Source organism: Mustela erminea, chromosome 5 (assembly GCF_009829155.1).
Source record: "Mustela erminea isolate mMusErm1 chromosome 5, mMusErm1.Pri, whole genome shotgun sequence".
Lineage (NCBI taxonomy): Eukaryota > Metazoa > Chordata > Mammalia > Carnivora > Mustelidae > Mustela > Mustela erminea.
Genome location: NC_045618.1, coordinates 96,092,816 through 96,108,292, shown reverse-complemented (window position 1 = coordinate 96,108,292; position 15,477 = coordinate 96,092,816). Strand labels below are relative to the sequence as shown.

The 15,477-nt window shown below is 35.1% G+C and overlaps 1 protein-coding gene across 1 annotated transcript in view; it reads left to right on the top strand.

The window, feature by feature from the left end:
* The window catches only part of MDGA2 (MAM domain containing glycosylphosphatidylinositol anchor 2), an 863,714-nt gene that overhangs the window by 805,641 nt on the left and 42,596 nt on the right, over positions 1-15,477 (top strand). Inside the window, exon 11 of the mRNA XM_032344142.1 lies at positions 8,798-8,975. Within this exon, the coding sequence (XP_032200033.1) occupies positions 8,798-8,975 (178 nt within the window). The remainder of the gene's footprint in view (positions 1-8,797; positions 8,976-15,477) is intronic.

Below are 15,477 nucleotides of genomic sequence, written 5' to 3'. Positions count from 1 at the left end.
ACAAGGCCATCTGTGCTGAAAGACAATACTGCTCTAACCCCTCAATTCTGTTTCCCTGCTCCACTTTTCTAGTGTTGCATATTTGGAATCCATTATATGGTAGTTATTAAGATGAACTTGTCAGCATTTAGCCAATAGAAGTTATTTACCAGACAACGTTGTTTATACAGATACAGACCTTGCTCTGTGTAGATTTCTGTCAATTTGATGGCCACCACAGTTATATTATTAGAATTCTTAGAGTTCTGATTTAAACACGGATCTCTAACATAATGTAATAAGGAAAAAAAAGAGTCTAATACTGGGGTTTTTACAATATTTACAAAGTTAACAATAATTATGGGATGGTGAGTGTTACAAGTCTCTTGAAACACAATAAATTCTCTAAATGAAACACTAAAAAAATACATAATAAACAGGATCCCTACACACTTTCTAAAAAGCCTTTAATATTGTAGCGTGATATACACCGAGAGACAAAACTATGTACTTGGCATTGACCGATTCCATTTGTAACAATGGAAATGCAATGAAAAGCAGTAGGTGTTTCCCACATATCTCAGAAGACAACCCATTATCTTCAGTCAGCAGATGCTGATGCAGTTTGTTGAAGGACCCCTTACAAATCAGTCAGCTGAAAGCTTCAGGCTAGCTTTCAAGCACAGCTATCTAACTTTCACTAAACATGATTCAGTTAAGAAAAATCACTCTAGCTTCCAAAGACGAATGACAGACAAAAACTATTAAACACCTGTGTATCTAAAAGAATGTACTGTCACTTCCAAAGGCATTAATATCTTGAGCAAAGTTTGAAAAACCAAATATTTCAAGGGTGTTGAAAAGTGCCTCTAATTCAGGAGATTTTGTACTGAGTGTGAAAAGAATAAAACTCAAATTTGTACTAATGAAGGAAGAAAAGACATGTAATTAAAGGATAAATATATACTACTATTCTCAGTAGAAAAAAGAAATAAGGTACATTTATTGCCACAGTATTTATTAACCCTTTTACCCCTAAGGTGTTACTAAAATAATAGTGTATCTTAAAGCCCAGGTCACCTTTATTGAGGCTATAAGGCATCTGGATTTTAACCCATCAAAACATTATCTTAGCTAGTTTAGATTCTGTGGGATGATCATACAGTATAAGATTTAATGACTGTAATACCTGGGTTTTTAAATCAGCTGTTATTTTTACTAGTAATGTAGCTGGTAAACACAAATGGAAGTTTCCGATAAAATGGGTACATCAGTATCTTTCTTTTCTTTAAAAGATTTTTAGTTTATTTATTTGAGAGAGAAAGCACAGGCACATGAAGGGGGAGGGGCAGAGAGAGAAGCAGACTCCCTGCCCAGCAGGGAGCCCTGATGCCTGGCTTAATCCTAGGACACTGAGATCACAACATGAGCTGAGAGCAGACACTTAACCACTTAACCAACTGAGTCATCCAGGCATCCCTATCAATATCTTTTTTACAGGTTACCTCAAAATAAATGGCATAAATATGTATATGTCTTATATTCAGTTGATATACTCTCTTTTCTCCTTTAGGTTCTCACTTACACAGTATCTTTCACTGGAGTTCATTATCATGCTGAAAGAGCTTTATGTCAAAAAGGAAGAGAGAGCAGCTTTCCCCTCCTTAGCCACATTTCAGAATTCATTGCAGATTTCTATTTAAAGGAGCTAATTTTATTCCTTTTAAAACTTAAAAAAAAAATGTGTTTTTTTTTTTCCTTCTGTAACCTTTTCAACAATAGTATTTTCGCTATCTTCTGTGGTAAAAACATTAAACCACAGCTTTTAATAAAATGCTTCACTGTAGGGGATTTCTAGTTTCTGGGGCCATCCCCTAAATTATTTGAGAGGAATGTATCCCCTAGGAAAAGTAAAAGTTAAATGGAAAGTTAAAAAAAACTTGATAAGAATTTAACACATTGCTTTCATATGAACATGTGTATGGGGTACACTTATGATTAGGGTACCACATTCTGTGAGGGTTTTGTGGTATTACCTCCAAACAGTGGATTGTTGTTGCATTTTCTTTTGTGTATGTGCAAACACTGCATTTAATTTCACATTTTTATGTTTTGCACAGCTCGCTGAGATATAATATGAAATATTTAATTGCTTATTCTTCAACTGCTGAAGTAGATACTTTCATTACAGCTTTAAAATTAAAGACTTGGAACCAAAGTTATTACTTTTCTAATACACATATGAAGTTATGTACTCTAGAGTTTGTAGTAAGTAACAACATCATTGTATCTGCCAACTAAAATTACTTGAGGAGAGCATCTCATTATAACAACAGAATACCTACAATCCTCCCTGCGGATGCACTACAAATATTGGGTGGTTTTGAACTTATATTAACATCCAGAAAAGTTCACCTTGATTAAACTTGCTTGTTCTTAGATAATAGTTAAATGTCAAATCATTCTGTATGTATTTTTGTGAATTTAAACTACTTTTATCTATATTCTGAAATAATAGTCCTTTGCCTTTAGTTAAAAATCTAAAAGCAATGAAGGAAATTGTCACTTACATTCTATTAACTTATAGAATACTTGGCCTCCAGAACTAATAGGAACTTTGTAGTCTCTAGTACCAACTAAGCCTGAGTAAAATGCTTTCTGAGCAATTAGAGGTTTTGTCCATTTTTACCCTTACATGTAAATTCAGTGATTGTATGTGGTTATTGCTAAGTTAAGTTGGATTTCCTGCTTCACTCCTTGAAGGCCATTTAGAAATACACTACATGCTAGAATTTAATCTGATCACATCTTTATCACGTTAATGACCAGACACTGCAGGTATAAAAATTATTAAGAAATTATTTCTGGCTTATAATCTATATGCAAAAATATACTTTAAGTATATTATAACTAAATAAAGGCTCTGGTTAAAAAAAAATAAGGGAGGCATAAATTCTGGAGAAACAAGGAAAAAGTGATGAGTGAAAGAGTCATTTTGTGTGTATAAACAAATTTTACAGTTGCTACTCTTTGGCTACATCACCTTAAAAGAGTTATGTTAACTTCTCTCTGCCTCACTTTCCTTATCTGCAAAACAAGGCTAGTATTAGTTCCTACTTACTAGGGGTTGTGCTAGATTAAATATAGTAAGTATAATAGAGTTAACATAGTGCTTGGTACATATAAAGACTACCAGATATGGTGGGGTTTTGTTTTTGTTTTTGTTTTTATTATGTTTTTAACTTAAAGATGCAAGTTAGACAGTCATCAATGTAGAGGTGTTAGAAGAAGCTACTAGTATCAGTGAGGTGGTCTAACAAGACTGAGCTGGGCCTCACCAAATGTAGCTCAAGGACCAGCCGCATCTCAATGGTCTTGTAGGGAACATGGGTGGCTCAGTAGGGTAAGTGTCTGACTCTGGATTTTGGCTCAGGAGCATGGGGCTCTGTGCTGGGAGTGGAACCTGCTTAAGATTCTCTCTTTCCCTCTCCCTTTGTCCCTACACATCCTTCTCTCCCTCTCGAAAAAAATGTAAAAATAAAAAGTGAATTGCCTGGTGTACCTGGGTGGCTCAGTGGGTTAAGCATCAACTCTAAATAGAGTGAAGTCCTTTGTTTACCCCTCACAACTGCATCTTCTTTTGGTGCTCTCTTAACCCACCCGACCGGTATTTTGAACTTAGTATTTACTAAGTTTTGCATTTTTTATATCCAATGCATATCTATGCATCCCTCTTCAAAATACATACTTTGAATTTAATTTTTATAATATGCCTGTTTCAAAATTAAGTTTAGCTCAATATCACTTTTGTGAAATTCGTCCGTGATGATACATATAGTTTAGGTTCATTTTTCATGCTCTATTTTGTATTACATTTTATTATTTTATCTCTTATTGAGGCTTAGATCATTTTCTCTACTTTCTATGCCATGAATATTTCTGTTTGCATGTGTACAAATGCAAGAGTTTATCTGTTCTCATTGTAATATTGTTTTTTATTGCCAAATTGCTCTTCAGTTTACATACTCATCAAGGCTGTATTTTTAGAAGACAATTTCCCACGGATGTCTTCCTTTTTTGCATATCATGTACACAGAAGCCCTGTCTTTTTATTCCAGCCTATCTTCCCAAGGTCATTTGTAGCGCAAGCATCCTTAGAAAACAGAGATATTGTTTCCCTTTAGAGCAAGGAAAGTCTGTTTAACATCCAGTATAATAAATGTTTCCCTCTTCAGTGATGCCTGAGCAGGTTTTGTTACTGTCAGTCATAAAATACTAAGATTTCTTTTTTTTTTAAGTTTTTATTTAAATTCCAGTTAGTTAACACACAGTAGAATGAGAGTTTCAGGTATACAACATAGTGGTTCCACACTTTCATACAACCCCAGTGCTCATCACAAGTGCCTCCTTAATCCTTATCATTTTGTTAACCCATCTCCGCCTCCCCGCCCATCCCCCACACTCCTTCCCTGTCCCTTCTGGTAACCAACAGTTTGTTCTCTAGAGTTTGGAGTCGGTTTCTTGGTTTGAAGCTGAAGAGTATTATGCTAAATGAAATAAGTCAGTCAGAGAAGCCCAAATACCCTCTATCTCTCATACCTCTCATAGGTGGAATTTAAGAAACAAAACAAATGAGCAAAGGGGGAAAGAGAGAGAGATACTAAGCTTTTTTTCTTTTCTTTTCTTGAAGATTTTATTTATTTATTTGACAGACAGAGATCACAAGTAGGCAGAGAGGCAGGGAGAGAGAAAGGTGGGAAGCAGGTTCCGCATGGAGCAGAGAACCCGAGCAGAGCTCGATCCCAGGACCCCGAGGTCACGACGAGCGAAAGGCAGAGACTTTAACCCTCTGAGCTACCCAGGCGCCCCAATACTAAGCTTTTTTTAAGCTCAGCATCCCTCAGCTGTGGTACAAACGCAAGGCATGTACAAAATCCATGTGGGCCCTTGTGTGTCCCCCATGCAGGACTGAGGAGACAAGGGGAAACCAATGTGAAGGTCAAGATTCTGCTGTATGCTGTGCCCTGAGTCCATTTCTTTGACCTAGCTGTCTCTGGTCTTCTGCTAGTCTCTGTAGCACTGTTGTAAGCTAACTCCCTAGCTGAAGTGGAGTCAAGTCTTACCCAACCTCCCACTCCTCTCACCCTCCCTGTTCTTGACATGTATAAAACTTCTCGTTGTTGTCTCTCTACGTCAAACTTTAATATTGTCATTTTACAAGTTTTTGTTTATCTGATGATAGGAAATGGTATTATGATTTTAATTTCCATTATCTTGGTTCACGGTGAGACTGCACCTTTTCTTTAATTAGTTATTGGGGTTTCTGCAGCTATGAAATACCTATTCCTATGAGTCTGATGTTTCTCTTGGATTATTTTTCTTACTGAGTTAGGAGAGTATTAATATGATCTAGTTAGCTGTACATGTTCTAAATATCTTCCTCAAACATCTGCCTTGATTTTTGCTGTTTAGTGGGGAGCACTGATGAGAAGAAGTTTTTCTACCAAAATTTTAAATTTAGTATTAATGTCAAATTTAAGATTGACTATTTTATCAGTCTTTTTCCTTTACTAATTGTGCTTTTCTAATCTGCTTAAGAAAGCAGTATCTTACTTGAAGTCATAATGACATACTTCTGTATTTTTTCTAAGTAGTTTGATTTTTGCTTTTTATTAAATTTAAGTCTTATTTGATATTCATGAGATTTTTCTTTTTAAAAAAAAATATGGTATTCATTCATTTGAGAGAGGTGGAGAGAGTATGCACGCAAAGGGGCAGAGGGAGAGGGAGAAGAAGACTCCCAGTTGAGCAGGGAGCCTGATGTTGGGTTCAATCCCAGGACCCTGGGATCATGACCTGAGCTGAAGGCAGATGCTTAACCAACTGAGCCACCCAAGTGCCCCTTTCTGAGACTTTTTCTATGTTTTTTCCATATACATAACCATTTGGATGATAAATCTTTCTCTGTCTTCTATGTGAACAACCCCACAAATATGGATATGGGTTTCTGTCTTATTCTATAATTTTATTTATCATTTCTCAATCCTGTGGTAATTGCATATATTTGAGATTTACATATCCAGAATTGTAAGAGATTAGGCTTTATAATTAAGACCTACTCACCCTCAGAAAATAAGCAAATATATAAATATATGAAAAATATGTATGTACATTTAATTATATACTATATATGTGTATATATATTACCAGGTAAAAATGGAAGGCAAAAATGGAAACACAAAGTATTTTCATTGGAATATCCCACCCAAATTGCTTTTGCCTTCAGCTGCTCACCAACCCAGACAAACTTGGAGTCTTATAGTTTGGTAGTGGTGATCAAACAGAAATCAAAACCCAAGGTCTGCCTAAAACAAGGGATCATCTCCACTTTAATCTGTGAAATGAAAGTAAAAGTGAACCATATTGTTGATGTGCTTAGGAACATGTCAGAAACAAAAGTCTATCTCTAAAGGAATATAACTGTGCCCTCGGTAACAGAGAACCCCCAGTAATAGTATTTTTAGTCATGTAATCAACACACATGTTAAAAATTAAAAAATACAGAGAAAGGTGCCAAAACAAGGATACTTCAGATATAAAAATATAAGGCAACTATACTTATACTACTTATATGAATAAAACTGAAAATGTATACAAATAAAAGAAAATATGAAGTGGCCCAACCTCAGCACTTGCGTAGCCTCTAGCAGTAACAAGATCCTCCAACAAAGGTACATTTGTTAAACTGTTGAACCTGCACTGATCCATTATTATCAAGCAAAGTCCATAATTTACATTAGTGTTCATTCTTGATGTTGTATGTTACATAGTTTTATAATTACCTATATCCACCATGATATCATCATATGGAGTAGTTTCACTGTCCCCAGAATTGTTTGTGCTCAGCTTCTATATCTCTTCCTCCCCCCACTCCTGGCAACCACTTATCTTTTTATTATCTCCATAGTTTTACCTTCTTCAGAATGTCATGCAGTTGGAACCATACATTATACCACTTTTTCAGATTGGTTTCTTTCAATGAGTATAAGCATTTAAGTTTGCTCTATGTCTTTTCATGTCTTAATAACTCATTTCTCTTTAGCACATGTGAAATCCCATTGTCTGGTTGTAGCATTGTTTATTTGTCTCTTCGTCTACTAAAGGACAGCTTTGTAAGTCTTGTCTTACAAGACTTTGTCTTAGATTTTGTAAGTCTAGGTCTTGCCCATTATGAAAAAGCTAGTATAGACATCCATTCATGGGCAGATTTTTGTGCAAACCTAGGTTTTCAGCTGCTTTAAGTAAATACCAAGGGACACAATTGCTTGATTATATGGTACAGGTGTGTTTAGTTTTGTGAATAAAAGCAAAACAAAGCAAAACCCAAACTATCCTCCAAATTGGCTATACCATTTTTGCATTCCCATTAGCAGTGAATGAAAGTTACTTTTGCTCTACAAACCCAACAACATTTGGTGTTGCCAGTGTTAGGGATTTTGACTATTTTAATAGGTGTACAGTAGCATCTCATTGTTTTAATTTGTATTTCTATGATAACATACAATATGGAGCATCTTTTCTGTTACGATCCATGTTCCTTTTTTTAATTGGGTTATTTATTTTCTTATTGTTGAATTTTGAGAGATCTTTATATATTTTGGATGTGTCTTTTACAAATATATTCTCCCAGTCTTTGCTTTTCCTCCAATTCTCTTGATACTATTAGAAGATTAGAAGTTTTTAATTCAAAGAAGTCCAGCTTCTCAACTATTTCTTTCATGGATTGTACTTTTGGTATTGTATCTTCAAAGTTATTGCCAAACCACAGTCATCTAGTTTTTCTCCTATGTTATCTTCTGGTAGGTTTGTAGTTTTATGTTTTATATGTAGTCTGTGATCATCTCCAACTAAATGTCATGAAAAGTACAATGTTTGGATTTAGATTCAGTATTTTGCATGCAGATGCCCAGTGTTCCATTGCAGGTTGCTAAAATACTATTTTGTGCCACTGTATTATCTTGGCTTTTTTATCAAAGATCATTTGACTATAAAGAAGATATGGTATATATATCTTCAGAATGTTAATTCAGCCATAAAAGAGAATGAAAATCTTGCCATTTGCAATGACAGGGATGGAGCTAGAGTGTATTATGCTAAGTGAAATAAGTCAGAGAAAGACAAATACCACATGATTTCACTCATATGTGGAATTTAAGAGTCAAAATGAACAAGCAAGGACAAAAAGAGAGGGGTGAACCAGGAAACAGACCCTTAACTATGGAGAACAAACTGTTACAGTTGGGGAGGTTGGTGGGAGGATGGGTTAAATAGGCGATGGGGATTAAAGAGGGCACTTGGCATGATGAGCACCAGGTGATGTATGGAAGTCCGGAATCACTGTATTGTACACCTGAAACTAATACTACATTTTATGTTAACTAACTGGAATTTAAATAAAAACTTAAAAAAGGAATAAAATAGTAGTTAAAACATATATCTCTTCAAAACTTCAGTTTGAGACGGTAATCGAAACTATTGTTTTATCCTCTGACTCTTAATAAAATAGCATATTAAATCTGTTTAATCAGCCAAACTACTCTGTGATAATTTGGTAGTTATCTGCAAACATCTGCATGGAAACATCTACAGAATTTGTTGCTTATTATAGAAACTTGAACTTTAATAAAATATATCCACATAATGTAATGTACTTATTTAATAAAATTTCAGAATGCTTTCTCACCCATTTTGTTAGAACACAGTAAGTATCTCTGAAGAAAATATTGGGGATGTTACTACATACTTCTTTTGATTTCAGGCTGGACAGCAGCGTTGGTGGGAACAGGAGATTAAAATAAATGGAAATATTCAAAAAGGAGAACTAATTACATATAACTTGACAGAGCTAATTAAACCAGAGGCTTATGAAGTCCGGCTAACTCCTCTCACCAAATTTGGTGAAGGAGATTCAACAATTCGTGTCATTAAATATAGCGGTAAGTAGTCTTTTAAAGTATTTATTTGCATATTAAACTGTCTGGAATATGTATATTGCAGTTATCTATTAAAGTTAGAAAAAACTAACATTTGGAATATTGATTTTCAGGGTCATCAGCCAGGTGACAGAAAAATAAAACAAAACAAAACACCCAGCAAACAAGCAAACAAACCCAGAGAACTTAATCATTATAAATTATATTTGATATAAATATAGAAATATAGAATGATGTTTTAGTTAACATTGAATCAATGTGATAATGTCAACAATGTCCCTTGATCCTTTATCCCATGCTATGATACAATAATTCTGCATATTTTTCAAATTCTTAATGTCTTTAAAATTTACATCATTAAGAAGTTAGCAAATGGGAGCGCCTGGGTGACTAAGTGAGATAAGCCTCTGCCTTCAGCTCAGGTCATGATCTTAGGGTCCTGGGATCAAGCCCCATATCGGGCTCTCTGCTCAGTGGAGAGCCTGTTTCCCCTTCTCTCTCTGCCTGCCTCTCTGCCTTATGATCTCTCTCTCTCTGCCAAAAAAATAAATAAAATCTTTAAAAAAAAAGTTAGCAAATGTTATCAAAACTTGCTTTTTAATTGATAGAGTTGATTTTTAAAGCATTTTTAGATTTACAAAAAAACAAGCAGGAAGTAGAGCTTCTATGCATTTCCTTTCCAACAGTTTCCTATATTATTAACATCTTTCTTTAGAAAAATGCCATGCAAAATATTGAATCTAAATACAAACTTTATACTTTTCATGGCATATAACTGAAAATGGATCACAGATCTACATGTGAAACATAAAACTATTAAACTACTAGAAGATAAAGAATACTGACATACTGTTATTAAAGCAGGTAGTTTACATTGTTTATTATTATGTTGTACTGTTATATGAATTGTGGTAAGTTGGTATTATTTATTCACCATTACAGTGTCATACAGAATAGCTTCACTGCCCTAAAGATCCCCTTACTTACTCATCCAACCATGTCCCCTCCAAACCTGACAATCACTAATCTTTTAATTGTCTGTTGTTTTGCTTTTTCTAGAATGTTGTATAATACAAATAATGGAGCAAATAGGAAAATGGAGAATTATTTCAGTAGAAATTTATGATATTCATGACTACCTCTAGAATTGTCAGTATATTTTTCAGGGTTGAATGAATAATTGGCAAAATATTTCATATTTATTTCATTACTTTAGTGAATTATTACTCTCTTTATCATTGATCACCAGGGCTTGATTTTCAAAAATAATAGAATGTGGTTTTTTACAGTTGGAGTTCTCCATTCAGTTGTTTGTTTATTTATTTATTTATTTATATTTTTTCAGTGTTCCAAAATTCATTGTCACACCCTGTCCTCCATGAAATAAGTACCCTCTTTAATATCCATCACCAGGCTCACCCAACCCTCTACCCGCCCCCCAAAACCCTCAATTTGCTCAGAGTCCACAGTCTTTCATGGTTTGACTTCCTCTCCGATTTCCCCCAATTCACTTTTCCTTTCCTTCTCCTAATGTCCTCCATGTTATTTCTTAGGTTTTACAAGTAAGTGAAACCATATGATAATTGATTTTCTCTGCTTGACTTATTTCACTCAGCATAATCTCCTCCAGTCCCACCCATGTTGATACAAAAGTTGGGTATTCATTCTTTCTGATGGCTGAATAATATTCTGTTGTATATATGGACCACATCTTCTTTATCCATTTGTCTGTTTAAGGGTATCTTGGCTCTTTCCACAGTTTGGTGATTGTGAACATTGCTGCTGTGAACATATGGCCCTTCTTATCACTACATCTGTATCTTTGGGGTAAATACTCAGTAGTGCAATTGCAGGGTCATAGGGTAGCTCTATTTTTAATTTCTTAAGGAATTTTCACACTGTTTTCCAAAGTGGCTGCACCAACTTGCATTCCCACCAACAGTGTAAGAGGATTCCCCTTTCTCCACAACCTCTCCAACACTTGTCGTTTACTGTCTTGTTAATCTTTGCCATTCTAAGTGGTGTAAGGTGGTGTCTCAGTGTAGTTTTGATTTGAATTTCCCTGATGGCTAATGACGACGATCATTTTTTCTTGGTTCTGTTAGCCATTTATATGTCTTCCTTGGAGAAGTGTCTGTTCATGTCTTCTGCACACTTTTTGAATGATGATCTGTCTTTTGGGTGTTAAGTTTGAGGAGTTCTTTATAGATCTTGGGTAACAGTCCTTTGTCTGTAGTGTCATTTGCAAATATCTTCTCCCATTCCAAGGGCTGCCTCTTTGTTTTGTTGACTGTTTTCTTCACTGTGCAGAAGCTTTTGATCTTGATGAAGTCCCCAAAGTTCATTTTTGCTTTTGTTTGCCTGGTTTGGAGATCAAGGTAATGCTGGCTTCATAGAAAGAATCTGGAAGTTTTCCTTTTGTTTCTATTTTTTGAAACAGCTTCAGGAGAATAGGTATTCTTTTTTGAATGTTTGGTAAATTCCCCAGGGAATCTATCAGGTCCTGGACTTTTTTTTTGGGAGGTTTTTGATCACGGTTTCAATCTTGTTACTAAATATTGGTCTATTCAGGTTGTTAATTTCTTCCTTTTTCAGTCTTGGAAGTTTATAGATTTCCAGAAATGCATCCATTTCTTCTACGTTGCTTAACTTTTTGGCATATAACTGTTGATAAAAACTTCCGATGATTGTTTCTGTTTCCTTGGTGTTAGTTGTGATCTCTCCCCTTTCATTCATAATTTTATTAATTTGGGTACTCTCTCTTTTCTTTTGGGTTAGCTTGGCCAGTGTTTTTTCGATCTTATTAATTCTTTCAAAGAACCAGCTTCTAGTTTCTGATGTGTTCTACTGTATCTCTGGTTTCTAACTCATTGATCTCTGCTCTAATTTTAATTATTTCCCTTCTTGTGCATGGAGTTGGCTTAATTTGTTAATTTTCCAGTTCTTTCTTTATTTTTTTAAAAGATTTTATTTATTTATTTGACAGAAAGAGATCACAAGTAGACGGAGAGGCAGGCAGAGAGAGAGAGAGGGAAGCAGGCTCCCTGCTGAGCAGAGAGCCCAACGTGGGACTCGATCCTAGGGGCCTGAGATCATGACCTGAGCCGAAGGCAGCAGCCTAACCCACTGAGCCGCCCAGGCGCCCGAATTTTCCAGTTCTTTAATGTGTAAAGAGAGTTGGTGTTTTCAGGATTTTCCAGTTTTTTTTTAGTGGGGCTTGGATGGCTATGTATTTTCCCCTTAGCACCGCCTTTGCCATATCCCATAGGTTTTGGACCAATGTGTCTTCATTCTCATTAGTTTCTATGAATTGTTTAAGTTATTCTTTGATTTCCTGGTTGATCCAAACATTCTTGAGCAAGATGGTCTTTAGTTTCCAAGTGTTTGAATTCCTTCCAAACTTTTTCTTGTGTTTGAGTTCCAGTTTCAAAGCCTTGAGGTCTGAGAATATGCAGGATATTATCCCAGTCTTTTGGTATTGGTTGAGACCTGATTTGTGATCCATATGTGATATATTCTGGAGTAAGTTCCATGTGTGCTCAAGAAGAATGACTATTGTGTTGTTTTAGGGTAGAATGTTCTGTATATACCTATGAGGTCCATCTGGTCCTATGTGTCATTCAAAGCACTTGTTTCTTTGTTGATTTTCTGCTTAGATGATCTGTCTGTTGCTGAGAGTGGCATGTTAAGATCCCCTATAATTAGTATATTCTTATCAATATGATTCTTTATTTTGATTAACAATTGACTTATGCAGTTGACTGCTCCCATGTTGGAGGCATAAATATTTATAATTGTTAGATCTTCTTGGTGAATAGACCCTTTAAGAATGATATAGTGTCCTTCTGTATCTCTGACTACAGTCTTTAGCTTAAAATCAAAGTTATCTTATATGAGAATCGCTATACCAGCTTTCTTTTGAGGCCCTTTGGCATGAAAGATGGTTCTTCATCCCTTCATTTTCATTCTAGATGTATCTTTAGGTTCAAAATGTGTCTCTTATAGACAGCATATGGACAGGTCCTGTCATTTTATATAGCCTGCAACCCTTTGCCATTTTATGAGAGCATTTAGGCCATTCACATTGAGAGTGATTATTGAAAGATAAGTTTTTATTGACTTCATGTTTCCTTTCAAGTCCTTGTTTCTATAGATTCTCGTTGTGAATTTCTGTTCTATGTCAAGCTTAGATTCTTCTTTTATAGAACCCCCCCTTAATATTTCTTGTAGTGCTGACTTGGTGGTCACATGATCTTTTAAACCTTGCCAGTCTTGGAAGCTCTTTATCTCTCCATCCACTCTGAATGTCAGCCTTGCTGGTTAAACTATTCTTGGCTGCATGTTCTTCTCATTTAGTGCCCTGAATATGTCTTGCCAGCCCATTCTGCCTTGCCATATTTCTGTGGACAGGTCTGACATTATTCTGATGGTCTCCCTCTGAACATAAGGAATCTCTTCCCCCTAGCTACCCATAAGACATCTCTGAATTTAAGACCTCTGAATTTCACAATAATGTGCCTGGAGATCTTTCTACCCTTGTTGATCTTGGGGGGTGTTCTTTCTGCCTCTAAAACATGAACATTTGATCCATTCCCCAAATTAGGGAGATTTTCATCTAGATTTGTTCAGCCATATCTTCTAGTTCTTTTTCTCTCCCTCCACCCCCTCAGGGATCCCAATAATTCGACAGTAGAACCTTTTGTGGCATCATTTATTTCCCTAATTCTGTGTTCATGGCTTCTGAGCTGTTTGTTCCAACCTGCCTACTAATCCTTCTTTTCTATCAGTTTGTCTTCTAGATCACTAATTCGATCTTCTGCCTCATTTACCCTAGCTGTTAGAATATTTAGATTAGATTGGATCTCACTGATAGCATTTTTAAGTTCTGCCAGATCAACTCTCACTTCCACGCTTAGAGATTCTATGTTGCCCTAATGGTCTTCTCCACCTTAACCATTGCCTGGATAATTGTTACCCTGAATTCTATTTCTGACATATTGTTTATGTCCATATCCAATAGTTCTGTGGCAGAGGTCACAGTCTCTGAATTTTTCCTCTGTTGGGTGTTCCTCCTCCTAGTCATTTTGGTGAGAAGTGGCTGAGGGGATGTATAGCTGAATATATCAACCATGATCCAGGCAAAGTGCATCTTCTGCCCCTGCAGAGATCCATAAGTATATAATCTTACATCTCAGGCTGATTTCATGGATGTTCAGAGTGTTCTGGTCATTATTTAGCTCAATTCAGGGGACCCATTGAAACAGGGTCTCCTACTCCTCCACCATCTTGCGCCTTCTTTGAGTTCTTCATTCAGTTTAACATTAACATGTTTTTCCTACTTAAAAGGGAAACTGAATACTATCAAAAGTAAAAGATATAGTGAAATTAATAACGTTCAATAGAGTTGTTTTTCATATGAAATCACTTATTTTCACTTTCTTCTCATCCCAAAATATGATATATAGTGTAGACTAGAATATTGATACCAGATCATGGATATAAAAGCATGAGAATAACTATCTTTTTCTTGAATATGGTCCTTTAAAAATACTCACTTGTAAAAGTATTAGAATCACTGCACACCTTTTCTTGAATGTGGTTTATATCATTTTTTAAATGATATAAAGATTACTATTTAATAGCAATGAATAAAATTTAATGACAGTAACAATTGTTATTCTGTAATTACCCCTATGATTCCATTGGGCGCACAATTAGATAGCATCTCAATATATTTTTTTTCTAAAGTTTTAGTTTTATATGTTTTATAAAATATTAATTATTATGTCCTCTTATCTAAGTTTCATGCTCCCTGCCCCTAAGTTATAAAAATGTAGACAACTCAAATGAGGATTGGAAACAATGAATATCCAATCCTTGGAAAAAAAAAAAAAGAAGAAGATATTAGGACCTGAAAGTTTTCAGTGTCCTGTAGATTTATACATCTATGAAATGACAGACTCTGAATAGAACTAGGGCTGATTGACCCCTTCATAGCAAGAGGATCCATGTTGCTTTCCTATGTTTAGAGATTATATGACTTTCCTCAAAGAGAAATAGAGGAAAAAAAAATTTATAAGCTCAGTAGTTTTACTCAAAACTCTGAGGTAGCAGAGTAAAATGAAAATAGATCTGGAAAATAGATATTATGGTAGTTTCAGCTTTAATTATCTTTACATTCTTAGGCATACTTTTAAAAATCTTAAACAGTTTAATTAAAATTAAATTTTAATAAAATTTTTATTTATTTATTAAATTTTAATGAAATTAAAATTTAATTAATCTTCTTTACAATAAGGATTTGAGTGAGGTTTACTTAAATGGTATCTAGATATTTATGAAAAATTACACACAAAAGTTCAATTGTAAAAAGAAAAAAAATGGGCTCACTGAAATATTTAGAATTTAGAAAGGAAGTTTCCACTACTTACAGTGAATCTAATGAGTAGTACACATGATCTTAGCCATAAAGCCCGAGAAACGATAGAGGTTAACTCTAGGTATG